This window comes from Grus americana, unplaced genomic scaffold (genome assembly GCF_028858705.1).
Source record: "Grus americana isolate bGruAme1 unplaced genomic scaffold, bGruAme1.mat H_67, whole genome shotgun sequence".
Lineage (NCBI taxonomy): Eukaryota > Metazoa > Chordata > Aves > Gruiformes > Gruidae > Grus > Grus americana.
In genome coordinates this window covers 34720-52932 of record NW_026561390.1, presented here as the reverse complement: position 1 = coordinate 52932, position 18213 = coordinate 34720, and the positions used below count along the sequence as shown (strand labels likewise).

The window sequence follows — 18213 nt, the reverse complement described above, 5'->3', positions numbered from 1 at the left end:
CATAACATCAAAATTTAACACAGAACCCTGAATTCTTTCTCTCCTGCGTGTACAGGATTTGATAAGCATACATCAATGATGTGCCTCTCTAAAGTGTCTGTATATTAATGCACACAGCATGGGGAATAAACATGAAAAGTTAGAGATCTGTGTGCAGTTGCAGGGCTATGATCTTTTTGGGATCACAGAGACACGGTAGGATGGCTCCCACGACTAGAGTGTCACAGTGAAGGGATACAGGCTCTTTAGGAAGGAGAAGCTAGGACAACAAGGAGGGGGAAGTCACTCTTCATGTGAAAGAGCAGTTGGAGTGCATGGAGCTCTGCCTGGGGTGGATGAGGAACCAAATGAAGGTTTACAGATGAGGATTAGAGGACAGGTAAAGGCGATGTTATAGTGGGTGTCTGCTATAGGCCACCTGACCAGGAAGAACAAGTGGATGAGGTAGACAGATAGGAGCAGTCTCACATTCGCAAGCCCTGGTCCTCATGGGGGACTTCAACCACCCAGATATTTGGTGGAGGGACAACACAGCAGGGCATAAGCAATCCATAAGATTCCTGAAGTGCACTGATAACCTTTTCCTCCAAGTCATAAAGGAGCCAAGGCGGACCAATGAAGCACTGCTTTGCTGGCCCGCTCATACCAATGAGGGGCTTGTTGGGAATGTGAAGCTCAAAAGCAGCCTTGGCTGAAGTGAGCATGAGGTGGTGGAGCTCAGGATCCTGAGGGGAGTCACAGAATCACAGAACGGTAGGGGTTGAAAGGGACCTGCGGAGATCATCTAGTCCAACCCCTCTGCTAAAGCAGGATCACCTAGAGCAGGTTGCACAAGATCGCATCCAGGTGGGCTTTTAATATCTCCAGAGAAGGAGACTGCACAACTTCTCTGGGCAGCCTGTGCCAGTGTTCTGTCACCCTCAAAGTGAAGAAGTTTTTCCTCATATTGAGATGGAACTGCCTGTGCTCCAGTCTGTGCCCGTTGCCCCTTGTCCTGTCACTGGGCACCATTGAAAAGAGTCTGGCCCCATCCTCTTGACACCCACCCTTTAGATATTTTTAAGCATTGATCAGATCCCCTCTCAGTCGTCTTTTCTCCAGGCTAAACAGCTCTCTCAGCCTTTCCTCGTACGAGAGATGCTCCAGTCCCCTAATCATCCTCGCAGCCCTTTGCTGGACTCTCTCCAGTAGTTCCCTGTCTTTCTTGAACTGGGGAGCCCAGAACTGGACACAGTACTCTAGATGTGGCCTAGCCAGGGCAGAGTAGAGCGGGAGGATAACCTCCCTCGACCTGCTGGCCACACTCTTCTTAATGCACCCCAGGATACCATTGGCCGCCTTGGCCACAAGGGCACATTGCTGGCTCATGTTGTCCACCAGGACTCCCAGGTCCTTCTCCGCAGAGCTGCTTCCCAGCAGGTCAACCCCTAACCTGTACTGGTGCTTGGGGTTATTCCTCCCTAGGTGCAGGACCCTACACTTGCCCTTGTTGAATTTCACTTGATTCCGTTCTGCCCAACTCTCTACCTGTCCAGATCTTGCTGAATGGCAGCACAGCCTTCTGGTGTATCGAAGGGAGGGAGTGTAAAAAGCAAGTTCACAACCCTGGACTTCAGGAGAGTGAACTTTGGCCTCTTCAAAGATCTGTTTGGAAGAGTCTATGGGATAAGTCCCTGGAGGGATGAGGAGCCCTAGAAAGCTGGTTAATATTCAATGATCACCTCCTCTGAGCTCATAAGCAGTTCATCCCAGTGAATAGGAAGTCAAGCAAAAATGCCAGGAAGCCTGTGTAGATGAAGAAGGAGCTCCTCGTCAAACTCAAACACAAAAAGGAAGCATACGAAGGGTGGAAGCAAGGATGAATAACCTGGGAGGAATACAAAACATTGTTCAAGCATATAGAGATGAAGTTAGGAAAGCTGAAGCCCAGCTGGAACTGGATCTAGCCTGGGATGTCAAAGACAACAAGAATGGCTTCTATAAATACATAGGTGACAAAAGGAAGACTAGGGAAAATGTGGGCCCATTGCTAAATGAGATGGGTGACCTGGTGACACTGAACATGGAAAAGGCTGAGTTACTGAATGCATTCTTTGCCTCAGTCTTTACTAGCAAGACCGAGCTTCAGGAATCCCAGGTCCCAGAGAACAGGGGAAAAGGCTGGAGCAAGCAAGTTGTACCCTTGGTGGAAGAGGATCAAGTCAGGGGATACTTAAGCAAACTGGACAAAATGGGCCCTGATGGGATGCACCATGAGTGCTGAAGGAGCTGGCAGATGTCATTGCAAGGCCACTCTTCGTAATCTTGACTAGGACAGGTGCCTGAGGGCTGGAGGAAAGCAAATGTGACTTCCATCTTCAGGAAGAGCAAGAAGGAGGATACATGGAACTACAAGCTGGTCAGCCTTACCCTAATCCCTGGGAAGATGATGGCACAGCTAATCCTAGAAACCATTTCCAGGCACTTGAGTGACAAGAAAATCATCAGGAGTCATCAGTATGGCGTTACCAAGGGGAAGTCATGCTTGACCAACTTAAATAAACTTCTATGATAAAGTGATTGACCTGGTAGATGAGGGGAGAGCAATCTGGATGTCACCAAGGCCATTGACACGGTCTTCCATAAGATCCTTACAGACAAGCTGTTGATGTCTGGGCTGGATAAGCAGGCAGCGAGGCGGACTGAAAGCTGGCAGGCTGAAAAGGCACAACGGCGTGGGGGCAGGGAATGGCCGCCCGCCGGAGCAGCACCCCCCTGCGGCCGCCTCAGCACCGCTGACTGCCGGCCCCGCGCGCCCTCCTCCCGCAGAGGTGCTTTTCGCGCCTTCCTCCCTCTGCTGTCCGCCCCAATGGCCGCCACTTTCCTCCTCCTCCGGAAGCGGCGTGTGGGTTTTCCTGCTTTGAGCAGGAACTCTATGCAACCTAACTGAAGGCGGAAGAAGGGAAGCAGGAAGTTATTGAAGGAAAGAGCCCCGTAACGCTGTCGCGGGGGGCGGGGGCCGCGCCATGGCGTTATCACGGTAGCGCCGGCACCTGCCATGGGGGAAGAGGAGGGGGAGCGAGGCGAAGCAGGTGGCAACTACAAATCCCGGCAAGCAGTGCCGCGCTCCCGCCCCACGTCTCCCCTCCCCGCCATCCCCGGGTTGAAGAGGAAGCGGAGACGCGCGGGGTCGGGGCGTTGGCGTGTCCTCGGGTGCTGGCGGCGGGGTGAGCGGGGCCGGGGCATTATGAGGGGCGCGGGGCCGTCGCTTAGCAACCCAACCCCCGCAGGGCGGCTGGGCGAGGAGCGGGGTCCTGGCGAGGCCGCCGCTTCCTCAACCCGCCGCCCAGCCTGAGCTGTGGCGGCGGGGAGGCCCGGTGGCGGTGTGCTGCGGGGCTGGGGTGTCCGTGCGGCTAAAGAAACGTGAGTCAGCAAAGCCTCCCCCCCGGGTCCGTGCTGCCCGTGCCGCCCTCGGGCGGGCCGCGGTTCCTCGCCGTTCACACGGAGATTTTCCGCTTGGTAGAGCGGCGCTTGTTTTGAAGCAAGAAGCTCAGCCGCCTGGCTCTGCCGTGGTCCTAAAGCGGCCACAGGCATCAGAAATAGCTGTGGCTGCTAATTGTGCCTGAACTCGCCCCGCGTCTGTTACCAAACCGTCCTCTGTTCTAGCGGTAGTAGTGCGCCGTTAGGCTAGAGCTCCGGTCTGTCTCTTGCTAAGGTTTTTCACGGTTAAGTGCACTATTAACGCTGGCGGTATGCTACAGCTATGGTGGGGTACAGGCATTGGGATGCCTTGTAGATTAGGCCACGTTTTGTGTATTTGGAAAAACATAGTAAAGTGATTCGAGTCAAAATTGTTACTGCTTATTCTGGTATTACTGATAATTGTTGGTGAATGATGTAGAGAGGTTGGTTGAGTGCAAATAGGCTGTAAGGCCAAAGTAGGCATAAAATGGAAAATGCCATGTAGCTAAAGAAAACGGAGAAAATAAAATGATGATGCATGTTTTGTTTTTTTTTTTTTTTAAGATAATGGAGTCTCATAGCTCTACCAACATTCATGAGAGTACATCATCAACTTCTGAGAGTGAAGATGAGATTGAGTTCGTTGGAGTAAGTAGATCTTGTAGTGGGAACATCTGCTTCTTGTAGTAAATATGGTCTTGGTAGCCTGATAAAATAGGAGGGAGCCTTTGCGTACTGCGTTGATGATCTTGATTATATTTCAATGGAAAGCATTACTTCTGGATTTAAATATAATTTAATTTGTAAATCTTTGTGGCAGATAACAGGCTTATCTGCCCTTTCTTTGGAAGGGTATAAGATGATGTCAGTTGCTCCTATAGAGAGAATATAGACTTGAGTATCCTAGCAGGTGAGTGGGGGGTTACAGTGATCAGTGAGGTATATGAGAAGTCATTGTAGATAACTTTTCTGGTAATTGTATTGCATCGTGTTTTGCTTCATAAATAGTCCCACTGAAGTTAATGGAATAAAGCACTGCTTGCTCTGCAAAATGTCAAAACCACTATACTTTGTTTAGAAGACAAGCAAGGAAATAATGGGTTAGAGGCCTTAAACGGTCTTCTCAAATTGTGAAGCACTGAATAATAGCTACAGTACAACACCTAGTCTAATGCAGACATGTGGCTTATGTGAATGTAACTTTAAGACACATCTGTTGAATATCCAAGAGAAGCAGAATGTTTTTCATGCTGCCTGTGTTTTGGCCTCAGTCTGTCATCAGTGAAGTGGTGTTGGGTGGCAGGGATACGTGCAAGAACAGAAAGATGATCTTCCCTAAGGAGCGTGTCATGTAAATAAGTGGTTAATTGATGCCAGAACTAATAATGGATGATTTCCTATGGATTTGTCTTATTTTTAATGCTGAACAGTAACTAGGGGTTTTTTTTGTATGGTGTTTGATTAAAGCTTATGTTCAATGTACAGACTTCTTCTGCAGGGGTATTTAGGTGCTCAAGTATGAAGGACATGTATATTTTTGTGAAAATTTTAAGTAGTTGATTATCTCTGAGACTTCTTGTCCTTTGAGTTGATATGGTCAAAATTGACTAACAAGTTCAAAGTTCATTATATACACACATAAGCATCCATGCGTAGCATGACTGTATGAGCTTCATTTTCCTGAAACACTGGGCAAACAATGAGGAAGCTACTATAGCTTTGGTTGAATGGCTGCTGGAGCACCAAGAGCAGCAATTGGAAGAGGAGAGACTTACTGAAATCAACACTTCTGATACCTTTTTTCTTTTTTTTTTTTCCTGGTTTCACCTGTGGATAATATGGAGCCTTATAGTCCCAGTGATGATTGCTTCTGAGAGAGGCTGCTATATATAGGAAGATGACTCCGCTTAGGCTTGCTTGTGCAAGATTGGTATCTTGGGTTGAGGAGCTTACTGTTGTCACTGATGAATACAAGGGGAAAGGTGTGTGATGCTGGCCATTGCCTAATGTCAGCAATGTGTCCTTGGACTTCCCATTTGTTCCTCTGAGTGAGAGTGAACTTGGACTTTGCAAAAGGGTTTCTGAACTATTTGGCTAGCTTTAGGTCATCATTTCCATATAATAATGTGTATTGTTAGAAGTGTATAGGCTTCATAAATATTGTCTATGAATGCTACCTGATCATCCAGGTACTATTTTCTGCATGTCCTGAGGACTCAGTGCACCAGGTGGTACCATATAAATTGAATTAGAGAAGCCACTTGGATTTCTCAACCTGTGCTCATTTTGATAGAAAAAGTTGTAGGCCATGTGATCTCTGTGTTTTTCTTTTTTTTTTCTTGAAAACAAGTTGGGTGGTTTTTTGGTGTGTTTTGTTTTGAGCTTGGTTTTTTTGTGTGTGGTATTTTTATTTCAATTGCTCGTCTTAGGGTGTTTGAATTCTTCTGTAGGACTATGGCAAAAAGTCCTCATTTGAAGGAGCAAAAGGGATCTCTGCTGCTGCCAGAGTTTTTGAGCTTTTACAGTCAGATTCACCCTCATTCAGGAAACTTAAAACTGTTCTTTGATAATTTCCTACCTTTTAATTCTGCATTACAATATATTTTGTCCACTTAAAATCATTAAATTCTAAATTTTGCATACCAGCAGAAAAATATAATCTACAACATTATTCCTAATGGCTTAATTTCTTAGGATAGGATAGTCTGGCTCCCATTCTGTTTCCTTGGGAAGTACAAGGCAAGAGTGAAGAGATTCACAGTATTAATGGAGTCTATAGCACTTAAGTAGACAGATTATTCAAGTTGCCACAGTCTATGCTGAAAGCATTGGACTCTTCCTGAAGTGGAGTTTTTTGTTTTGTTTTTGTTTGGGGTTTTTTAATGGTATCCATCCACTCATGCTTTGTTGCTGACTAATTTCTTGAAAGATGAGGCTCATCATTATGATGCTTTTTTAAAAAAATATAAATTCTGCCTGATAAAGCTGTTGGCTTTCCAATGCAGTAGCTTTTCTTACCTTTGTTGCTGTATGTGGGACTTCAAGATAATACGTAGTTTTAGAAAGTATTTAAATACTTCCTGACTCCTCTGTTACGTTACAATGGCGAACACTGTTAAGGAGGATATTTGTGTTTATTTTCTGTAAACATTTGTTAAGTACATGTAAAGATAATGTATCCAAAATAAAATTCAACTGGAAAATTGAAGATCTATGTATTTAAAAATTACTTTCATTTTCTGGTGTAATATTACATTTATGCCAAGTCTTTTTCACTGTTGGTGATTTTTATTTCAAAAGTATGAATTCAAAGAAAAACTTACTTCCATAGGCCCTGGCTAATTCAATAATGAGCTGTAAATTTAATTCAACTTGAAATCCAAGAAAACCAAACATACTCCATATACTTTGTAACTTTTCCTTTTTACAATGTTTTGGCTGCACTTCATAGGAAAAGACAGAGGCCCTTTCTGCCCTGGAGGAGTTCGAACAGCCACTTAGTTTTTTTTCAAACAGATGTTTAAAAATTTGGGTTTTATTTCAATCCTGAAGAGGACTTCTGGACTATTATGGGAACTGATGATACTAGAAAAATTGGTTTATTAAAAACAATTGCAGTTCTTTGAGTTCCTGCAGAGGTCTTAAGGAAAATCAAAAACTTTACCTGTTCCTTGTAATTATTGTTTTCCAATAAAAATAGAGATCTGAAGAACATTTGGCCCTGGGATGTACCAAAATCAAGTGATTTGCTGAAACATGATAGTTACCATTTCAATATTTTGGTTCTTTCCCCCTGAGGTGTTAAATATTGGATATATAGACTCAAATATTTGTCTCTCTGGCTTTCCGTTGCATCACAGCAGGAACAGAAGAAAATTGTACAGGTGTTACAAAGCATCTCTGAAGCAGGACTTCTGGTTTTGCTCCCCAGCTAGCCACGGACTTGGATTTTTGTATTTGCTAGGTTACAGAAATCCAAACTTTCTAAGTGCATCTTGGTTCACAACGTAGGTCAGTTATTCAGCAGGCTTAAAGTTGGAAATCTTCTGGGACAAAGATTTAGACTGCAAATAATACAATTTATGTCAGATTTTTAAATTTATTTTAATTTAGATTTGTTTCATGATAATTAGTTTGTTTACATGTGTATACACAATTATGCTCACATAATTATTTTGTCAAAGATATGTTAAGTCTGTGGTGTCAACGTATATTGAAAGCCAGTTTCATGCTTTCTGTATGCCAGTGTGTATACAAAGCACAATTAAACTTTTGCATACTTGTAAGTAAATGATGTTTTTTCTGAATGCATGTAAAGCTGAGCAAGCAAACAGAAACCTTACATGATGTATCAGTGAACTAGGTGTCTGTTAGCTAGGCATGATAACCCAAAGACTGACTGAAATGAGGGAGGGGAAGAAAGTGAGACCACAGTTTAGGACTTTTTGAGAAAACTTCTGGAGACAGTAAAAATGAGCTTCACAGAACTCCTTGAGAAGAAACTGTCCTTGGAGATGAATATGAGTCTCCATCTTTACCAGCCACCAATTAAATGGCCTTGATTATATTAACTGTTAGAATTGGTATTTTGCATAGCATAGTGAAATTAGTTTTGTTGATTTAATGCTAATGCTTTCAACCAAAGCTATGAATAACAGCAGATACACTACAGCTGCCTGAAGACTCAAAAGATACTTTTCTATCAATTAAAACCTAAAAATTCTTCTAGTAACCAAAATAGCTGCGATTTAGCCATTGGTTGATTGCTCAGTGGTGTGGCAGCTGTTTGGTGAGAAGTGGCTTTCAAAGATTGTTTAGAGACGTAATTGAAAAGTGGAGTGTTGGTTTTTTTGTTTGGGTTTTTTGAATGTGAAGGATCTGCTTACAAGATGTGAAGACTGAGCATAACAATACTAAGCATTGATGGCTTTCTGAGTGCCAAGTATGCTAGTATAGTCAGCTGGAGAGGCCACAACTTTCAGCTGTTTGTTGAGTGCTTATCCATGTTGTTTCTTCTGTAATCTCAGGCTCTTGTGTGCCAAGATACTTTTTAGCTGGTGGTGGTGGTCTTGGGGGGGCATACTAAGACTTGGATGAAGCTAACTGATCCTCGGTTTCTTAACTCTCCTACAGTGATGAAATCCTAAGGGTTGGCACTATCTCTGTATTATGTTACTACTTAGTTTAACCAGTTGGAAAAAAATGAAGTAATTAAACTTCTCTTAACTTTCAATTTGGGGCTCACCCTGTGCAGAGGTGAGCCAACAGAGCGAAAGCTCAGTTCCTGCTGTTGAGAACTTTCCCACCATGTGGTACTGGAGTATTCATTGGGAATGTTTACTAGCAATACCTGCTCTCTCTTGCTGGAAAAAAGGATGTGTTTCACCTGGGACCGCTTCTCCAGTCCAGATTAAAATTATAGGAAGTCCATCTGAAGCTATGGCTTGCATGAAATTCTCAGAAGGCCTCTATGAGTGTTTAAAGGGTAGGGGAGTCCTAGACTCAGTTTCCCTCTGTGAGGAAAATTTCTATCCTGGGCCACTGAATAAAGAAGCTTTGAACTTATACTTTCATTTTGGTATCAACACCTTTTGGCAGACAGAAACACTGCTGTCAGGATGAGCCCAGGCTGAAGTCACTGTCTCTTTAGAAATAGTATTTGGAGACTTCTCTATGTAATGGCACTCAGATGGGGTGGATCTAAACCAGTGTCGTGACACTTAATGATGACTTTCAACTAAGGTTTCTCAGATATTGGTGTAAGCAGTTGCTGAGTGGATATACTTGGGATAGGTTTATACAGTTTTACCCAATTCTTATGCTCTCCCAAAATAATCTTTTGTAGCACAGATGAGTTCTTGATCAGACACAGGATTGTAGTTCTTACACTCTTCAGTATTTGGTTTTAGTCTTCATCTAAGTTGGTTAAACTACCAACCAGTGAAACACAAACTAGCCTAAATAAATGCTACATGTGGGACTCACATTATTATTCAGGAGTGTATATCGGCAGATGATGTGGTGGTTTGTTTTGGAGTTTTTCTTCCTCCTCATTTTATTTTTGTGGAAAATAAGGGTGTATATCTTTGAGTAGTCATTTGAAAGAATTACCATATTGCATTTGTGTTCAAATTGGAATGCAATCCAAAAAGTACTACACAAAAATCGTGTAGTAAGAGGCACAGAATTCAGAAGGAAAAAACATTTCACGTGTGCAAACAAGTGTAATATTACTTGTGTTAAATGGAATTTACTGTTCTGGTCACTAGAACTTCCTATGCTTGAAAGCAAGTTACTCTGCTTTTCAGCTGTCAATTTCCTAACTTTTAGTTAGTTGTTGAACCCAGGGAGTAAGTAAACAGAAACCAGGAAAAGAAGCTACAGCTGTTAGGATCAGAGTTGAACAGTTCAGAACACCTTATTGAACTGATTGGACAGTCAGGTGGTCTGAGTGTGACTTTGAACTGGTACTTGCTACCACTTGTTGTTTAATAAAGATTTGATTTCTTGTTAAGTTTAGAGAGGTCAGTTTCTACAAAGGCAAATGTGATTATTTATTTAAGATTTCATTTAGAAAAACCATGTTCTCTTTATTTAATGATAAAAGTTAAGCACTCTTTTGGGGTAATTTGAGGCCTGCAGCTTGATTCATATAAGTTTGTCATCTGTCCAAGATCTCATCCCTCTTCCTTCCCAGTGAGACAATGAGGACTGTTTATGCCTGGCTAGCTGAACAGCTTTACAGCCTTGAAAGGTGGAAGAATGTAAAGAATGAGATTCAGTAAGAGCAGAGAGAATTGCATGCTGCTGTTCTCTCTGCTGCTTCTCATGAGGCAATAAATCTTCCTAGCCTGCCCTTGCTGGTTGATTGTTAAGATCTTGAGGACACTGCCAAATATATGGCAGAGATGGTAGATAAAGTACTGCGCCTCTTCAAGAAGTCAGTCTGATGACTATTTTAAGTCCTCCTTCTGTTGGAAAACTTAACTTTCTAACAAATAAAGAATACCTTTGGAGTATGTAACAGCTCTGTGTTATCTGCCAGCAGTATTGCTAATGGCTAATGCTGCAGTTTAGTTAAAAACTATCATATGATGTAGATGACATTGCATGTACAGACTTTTTAAAAAAAAAAACAAACAACCACCACCTCACTACAAAAAACTTAAACTATCTTTGGTTTTGGTTTATTACTTTGAGGTTAGATAATTGTCCTGGTTCTGGCAAGGACAGAGTTAATTTCACAAGGAGCCAGGACAGGTGAGCCAAGCTGGCCGGGGGCTATTCCATACCATGTGACATCATGCTCACCATAACAGGGGGCTGGTCGGGCCGGGGCGGGTTCGGTGTGGCTCTGGGACAGGCTGAGTGTCCAGTCGGTCGGTCGTGGGATCGGTAAATTGTTCTTTGTTATCACCCATTATGAATATCTGTTATCAGTACTGTTGTTGATTGTTTCCCTCTCCCTTGCTGTCCCAGTAAACTGCCCTTACCCCAACCCTCGAGGCTTTGCCGTTGTTTTTCCGTTCTCCTCCCCAGCCCGCCGGGGGAGGGGTGAGTGAGTGGTGCGTGAACCACGTCAGTCCTTTTTGGCGCCCAACGTGGGGCACGAAGGGTTGTGATAACGACAAGTTTGAAAAAACAAAGTTGTTATAAGCATCTATAATGTTATTGAAACAGTTGCTGGTCATAATGATGTTGTGTTTGGTCACATGGCTCTGGTTTGTAAACCCATGTTTACTCTATGTAATCCCTGCGGCACTGTTTATCATCTCTGGGAGAGGGGTTTATGTTCTCATGTTATTGTATTGTGTGATAATGACTTATGATAAGATATCATCGATGGTCATGAGTCTGAGCTGGTACTTGTATGTAGCATTTCTGTCAGGCCCGTACCTCGGTCAGTATCTTTCAGAACTGATTAATAATTGCACCCAATCTATGGGAAAGACGGGGGGGATACCTTCTCTCACTCTTTCACCTCCCCTTTTCCCTTTTGGTTGGTTACAACAATTTTTGAGAATTTTGAATACCCTTGGAATGTTCAGGCCAGTATATTGCTATTGCTAGGTCTCCTGCATGCTTTCCAACTCCTGTTCAGGGTTAGCAAAAATTGTTTCAAGAATACCACCCAAGGATCTTCCCCAAGGCCGAATGGTCAGGGCTGGCATGGCATGTGGGAGACTATGGGCGGGTATCTAGAGACCTTCTCACCCCCAATGGTTTGGAGCTTCACTCCTGAACAATTGCAAGACCCTGATAAAATGGTAGAATATTTGAAAGGAAAATGCTGTGGGGATTCTAAGGAGACATAACTTACTGCACTGTGCTGGGCTCTGGCCACAATCTATCAAACACTGCTTGAGAGTAGACAGCACCACCCAGAGGGAGAGAGCAGACCCACAGGCCCCGCAGCTGCCCAGGCCCCCGCAGCTGCCCAAACCCCCGCAACAGGCACTGTAGCCGAGCCAAAAGATCAACCCATACCAGTATCAATCGCCCCTATACACAAAAAGAAATACACAAGGAAATCGGTTCGCTTAGTGAAAGATGATGGTGAATCGGGACCATCACGAGAACAAGAAGAGCCAGAACCAGAAGTGATCACCCGATCCCTGTCCCTGAGTGAGCCGCGAGATATGCGGAAAGATTTCAGCCGCCTTCCAGGGGAGCACATTATTACCTGGCTGCTCCGCTGCTGGGATAACGGGGCCAGTAGCCTGGAACTGGAGGGCAGGGAGGCCAAGCAGCTAGGTTCCTTGTCTAGGGAAGGGGGAATTGACAAGGCAATTGGGAAGAAGGCACAGGCCCTCAGCCTCTGGAGGCGACTCCTGTCAAGTGTGAGGGAAAGGTATCCTTTCAGCGAAGATGTATGTCGGCCAGGCAAGTGGACCACTATGGAGAGAGGTATCCAATATCTGAGGGAATTAGCTGTGCGGGACATGGTTTATTATGATCCGGACAATGCACAGTTGCCCACAGACCCCGATGAAGTCCAGTGTACCCGACCCATGTGGCGAAAATTTGTACGAAGTGCACCATCATCGTACGCCAACTCACTGGCAGTCATCGACTGGAAAAGTGAAGAGGCACCCACAGTGGACGAAGTGGCTGGCCGACTCCGGCAATATGAAGAGAGCCTTTCTTCCTCCCTCGTCTTGGCTGTGGAGAAACTGTCCCAGGACGTCCGGCAACTCAAAGAGGATATATCTTTTACTCCCCACCTGTACAGACCCGTATTGCAGCTGTTAGGAGTAAGCGTTTTTCTGCTCCAGAGAGGGGATATAGAGCATACACACCACGAGATATCCTGTGGTTTTATCTGCGTGACCACGGAGAAGACATGGGGAAATGGGATGGGAAGCCTACCTCAACCCTGCGGGCACGAGTACATGAGCTACAAGGCAAGACAGCTGTAAAAAGGGACTCTTCCAGAAAGAATGCCGCTCCAGTTTCCACCCGGCAGCCCCCCAGACCAAGTGAAAGGCCCGATCGTACTTATGATCCTCTTGAAGGCACTTCTAAGTCCTTTTTGCAAGAGGTGAATAGTGACTATGATGAACAGGATTAGAGGGGCCCTGCCTCCAGCCAGGTGGAGGAAAGGGACAATAGGGTTTATTGGACTGTGTGGATCCGATGGCCTGGCACGTCGGACCCACAAGAGTACAAAGCCCTAGTGGACACTGGTGCACAGTGTACCTTACTGCCATCAAACTATGAAGGGGTGGAACCGATATCTATTTCTGGTGTGACGGGGGGATCCCAACAGTTGACTCTGTTGGAAGCTGAAGTAAGTCTAACTGGGAATGAGTGGCAAAAGCACCCCATTGTGACTGGGCCAGAGGCTCCGTGCATCCTGGGCATAGATTATCTCCGGAAAGGGTATTTCAAAGATCCGAAAGGCTACCGGTGGGCTTTTGGAATAGCGGCTTTGGAAGCGGAGGAAATTGAACCATTGTCTAGTTTGCCCGGTCTCTCGGAGGAACCTTCTGTTGTAGGGTTGCTGAGGGTTGAAGAGCAACAGGTGCCGATTGCTACCACAACTGTGCACCGGCGGCAATACCGCACCAACAGAGACTCCCTGGTTCCCATCCACGAGCTAATTCGTCAACTGGAGGGTCAGGGAGTGATCAGCAGAACCCACTCACCCTTTAACAGTCCCATATGGCCAGTGCGGAAGTCCAATGGAGAGTGGAGGCTGACGGTAGACTATCGTGGCCTGAATGAAGTCACACCACCGATGAGTGCTGCTGTGCCAGACATGCTGGAGCTTCAATATGAACTGGAGTCAAAGGCAGCCAAATGGTATGCCACAACTGATATAGCTAATGCATTTTTCTCGATCCCTTTGGCAGCAGAGTGCAGGCCACAGTTTGCCTTCACTTGGAGGGGCGTCCAGTACACCTGGAATCGACTGCCCCAGGGGTGGAAACACAGCCCCACCATTTGCCATGGACTGATCCAGACTGCACTGGAAAAGGGTGAAGCCCCAGAGCACCTGCAATACATTGATGACATCATTGTATGGGGCAACTCAGCAGAGGAAGTTTCTGAGAAAGGGAAGAAAATAATCCAAATCCTGCTGCAGGCTGGCTTTGCCATAAAACGAAGTAAGGTGAAGGGCCCTGCACAGGAAATCCAGTTTTTAGGAATAAGGTGGCATGATGGGCGGTGTCAGATCCCAGTGGATATTATCAACAAAATAGCAGCCATGTCTCCACCAACCAACAAAAAGGAGACACAGGCCTTCTTAGGTGTTGTGGGTTTCTGGAGAATGCACATTCCGAATTACAGTCTAATAGTAAGCCCTCTCTACCACGTAACCCGGAAGAAGAATGATTTTAAATGGGGCCCTGAGCAACGACAAGCTTTTGAACAAATTAAACAGGAAATAGTTCATGCCGTAGCTCTTGGGCCAGTCCGGGCAGGACCAGATGTAAAAAATGTGTTGTACACCGCAGCCGGGGAGAATGGCCCTACCTGGAGTCTCTGGCAGAAAGCACCAGGGGAGACTGGAGGTCGACCCCTGGGGTTTTGGAGTCGGGGATACAGAGGATCTGAGGCCCGCTACACTCCAATGGAAAAGGAGATATTGGCAGCCTGTGAAGGGGTTCGAGCTGCTTCAGAGGTGATTGGCACTGAAGCACAGCTCCTCCTGGCACCCCGACTGCCAGTGCTGGGCTGGATGTTCAAAGAGAGGGCTCCTTCTACACATCATGCAACCGATGCTACGTGGAGTAAGTGGGTTGCACTGATTACACAGCGGGCTCGAATAGGAAGCCCCAGTCGTCCAGGAATTCTGGAAGTGATCACAGACTGGCCAGAAGGGAAAGATTTCGGAATGTCGCCAGAGGAGGAGGTGACACGTGCTGAAGAAGCCCCACCGTATAATAAACTAACAGAAGATGAGAAATCATATGCCCTCTTCACTGATGGGTCCTGCCGCATCGTGGGAAAGCATCGAAGGTGGAAGGCCGCTGTATGGAGTCCTACATGGCGAGTTGCAGAAGCTGCTGAAGGACAAGGTGAATCGAGCCAGTTTGCAGAGGTGAAAGCCATCCAGCTGGCTTTAGATATTGCTGAAAGAGAAAAGTGGCCAACACTGTACGTCTATACTGACTCATGGATGGTGGCCAATGCCCTGTGGGGGTGGTTACAGCAGTGGAAGCGAAACAACTGGCAACGCAGAGGCAAACCCATCTGGGCTGCCCCATTGTGGCAAGATATTGCTGCCCGGCTAGAGAAGCTAGTTGTAAAGGTATGTCATGTAGATGCCCACGTACCCAAGAGTCGGGCCACAGAGGAACATCAGAACAACCAGCAGGTGGATCAGGCTGCCAAGATTGAAGTGGCTCAGGTGGATTTGGACTGGCAGCGTAAGGGTGAATTGTTCATAGCTCGGTGGGCCCATGACACCTCAGGCCATCAAGGAAGAGATGCGACATATAGATGGGCCCGTGATCGAGGGGTGGACTTGAGCATGGACGCCATCTCACAGGTCATCCATCAATGTGAAACATGCGCCGCCATCAAGCAAGCCAAGTGGGTAAAGCCTCTGTGGTACGGAGGCCGATGGTTGAAATATAAATATAGGGAAGCATGGCAAATCGACTACATCACACTCCCACAAACCCGCCAAGGCAAGCGTTATGTTCTTACAATGGTGGAAGCAACCACTGGATGGCTGGAAACATATCCTGTGCCCCATGCCACTGCCCGGAACACCATCCTGGGTCTTGAAAAGCAAGTCCTGTGGCGACATGGCACCCCAGAGAGAATTGAGTCAGACAATGGGACTCATTTTCGGAACAACCTCATAGACACCTGGGCCAAAGAGCATGGTATTGAGTGGGTGTATCACATCCCCTACCATGCACCAGCCTCTGGGAAAATTGAAAGGTACAATGGACTGCTAAAAACTACCCTGAGAGCAATGGGTGGTGGGACCCTCAAACACTGGGACACACATTTAGCAAAGGCCACCTGGTTAGTTAACACTAGGGGATCTGCCAATCGAGCTGGCCCTGCCCAATCAAAATTTCCACGCCCAGTAGAAGGGGATAAAGTTCCTGTAGTGCGCATGAAAAATATGTTGGGTAAAACAGTTTGGGTTATCTCCGCTTCAGGCAAAGGCAAGCCCATCTGTGGGATTGCTTTTGCTCAGGGACCAGGGTGCACTTGGTGGGTGATGAGAAAAGATGGGGAAGTCCGGTGTGTACCCCAAGGGGATTTGATTTTAGGTGAAAATAGCCAATAAATCAAATTGTATGATATTAATAGCTATATACTGTATCAATGGTATGACCATAAGAATCACCCAAAACTAATGAAGGATGGACTTTGAAACTGAACAAAGTGCCATGATGATGGAACTAGAACTGACTTCAACTGGTGCCCAGGAACTTCATCAAAAATCACATCTTTGACATCCAGACTGTGATCATGGACCACACCAGATACACCAGCCGTGAAAACTCCGGATGTAGCGTGCAACAATCCAGTAGCATGCACCATTGCTCCTGCTCTGAGAGACTGTAATGGCAGATGGAACCCAAAAGCCATGGACTAAATGAACTTGACAGGCATTTTAGAGCGATAGCCCGTAGAGTTAAGGGAATGAGATCTGTGAAATAATCTGGGCATGACGTAGATGGTATGGAATAAGGGGTGGATAATGTCCTGGTTCTGGCAAGGACAGAGTTAATTTCACAAGGAGCCAGGACAGGTGAGCCAAGCTGGCCGGGGGCTATTCCATACCATGTGACATCATGCTCACCATAACAGGGGGCTGGTCGGGCAGGGGCGGGCTTGGTGTGGCTCTGGGACAGGCTGAGTGTCCAGTCGGTCGTGGGATTGGTAAATTGTTCTTTGTTATCACCCATTGTGAATATCTGTTATCAGTACTGTTGTTGATTGTTCCCCTCTCCCTTGCTGTCCCAGTAAACTGCCCTTACCCCAACCCTCGAGGCTTTGCCGTTGTTTTTCCATTCTCCTCCCCAGCCCGCCGGGGGAGGGGTGAGTGAGTGGTGTGTGGCACCCAGCTACCGGCTGGGGCTAAACCACATCAATAATAACTTTCCGAATTTGGATGGGAAACTGTTTATGGCACATGGAGATTTTAGTTAACTTTGCTTCTGACCATGGATGTGAGTTAGGGTCACTAGGAATATTTTTGTTTGGTGTATGTAGACTTTGTCACCCTGTTTCCTACTCATGCTGATTATTTAATTGGCATGTGCTAATGTTGTAGCGTGATAGGGGTTTTTTTAACCTGACATCAGGTTATGTGGACATAGTGCTTCTTTTTTTGCCTTTAAAAACTGAAGTCATGTTGCAGTGAGTGTGGATGGAGCACCAGACATTTTTTTGCACATCTTCTTTAAAAAACTTATGACCTGTGTGTTTAGTTTGGGTCTGCTGATGTTAATTTTTCTTCTGTTTGCTTTTTCATGTATGCGCCATCATTCTGCTATCTACCAGAAGCTTGTAGTAGAAATGTTAAAATTGGTATGAACAGAGAGTGAATGGCTTAAACCATTAAGATGATTGCAGAAGACAAAGAACAGGGTTAGAGCCTTAAGACCTCCTAAGGAGGAGACAAAAACAATCAATAACCTTTAGTGACTCACAGAGGAGGTGCAGTGTGGAGAGAGGCAAAAGATGGGAAATATGCAACAGGAGCACATGGCTGCCAAGGGAGGTAGAATAGAAAAGACCTAAGTACTTGTTGATAGCCAGGGTCCTTTGTCTTCCATATGGCTGCATTGAGTCCTAACCAGGCTTCCTGGATGCCCATCTTAGCAACTGAATGCTTGGCAGACAATTCGAACATGTGTCTTTGTGCTTTTGAGTATGTGGTGTGAATAGGTGAAACGTGTTTTCTTTTAAAATGAGCTCCCCCCTCATTGTGATTCCAATATAGAGAAGACACTTGTAACCTGCTTATGGAATATCTGCTCAGAAAGGAGTAGTCTTCAGGGCTTAAATGTGTATGAAACTGGTTCCCACTTTCTTAATGTTTGAAATGCCTAACGAGTTTAATTTCTTTTGGAATTGAAATTTGTGTCTTTTAAAATGAATGAACAAAACTGAAACAAACTAAACCTGGAAAAAAAAAAAGAAAAACCATTTAGGATTGGTTAGTGACATCTAAGACTGTTACTCTCTTGATAACAGCCTGCTGCCCTATTACCATTGAATTAATGGTGCAAGTTAAATATCTTTAAAAATGTAGATCTAAGTTGATTGAGAAGGTGAAGAATATTAGGTTAT

The 18213-nt window shown here is 45.3% G+C and overlaps 1 protein-coding gene across 1 annotated transcript in view; it reads left to right on the top strand.

The window, feature by feature from the left end:
* The first annotated feature begins 2934 nt into the window (after positions 1 to 2934).
* LOC129200355 (E3 SUMO-protein ligase ZNF451-like) overlaps positions 2935 to 18213 on the top strand; it is a 48548-nt gene continuing 33269 nt past the window's right edge. Inside the window, exons 1-2 of the mRNA XM_054811686.1 lie at positions 2935 to 3206; positions 4006 to 4089. Coding sequence (XP_054667661.1) covers positions 4009 to 4089 — 81 coding nt within the window. The 5' untranslated portion in view covers positions 2935 to 3206; positions 4006 to 4008. The remainder of the gene's footprint in view (positions 3207 to 4005; positions 4090 to 18213) is intronic.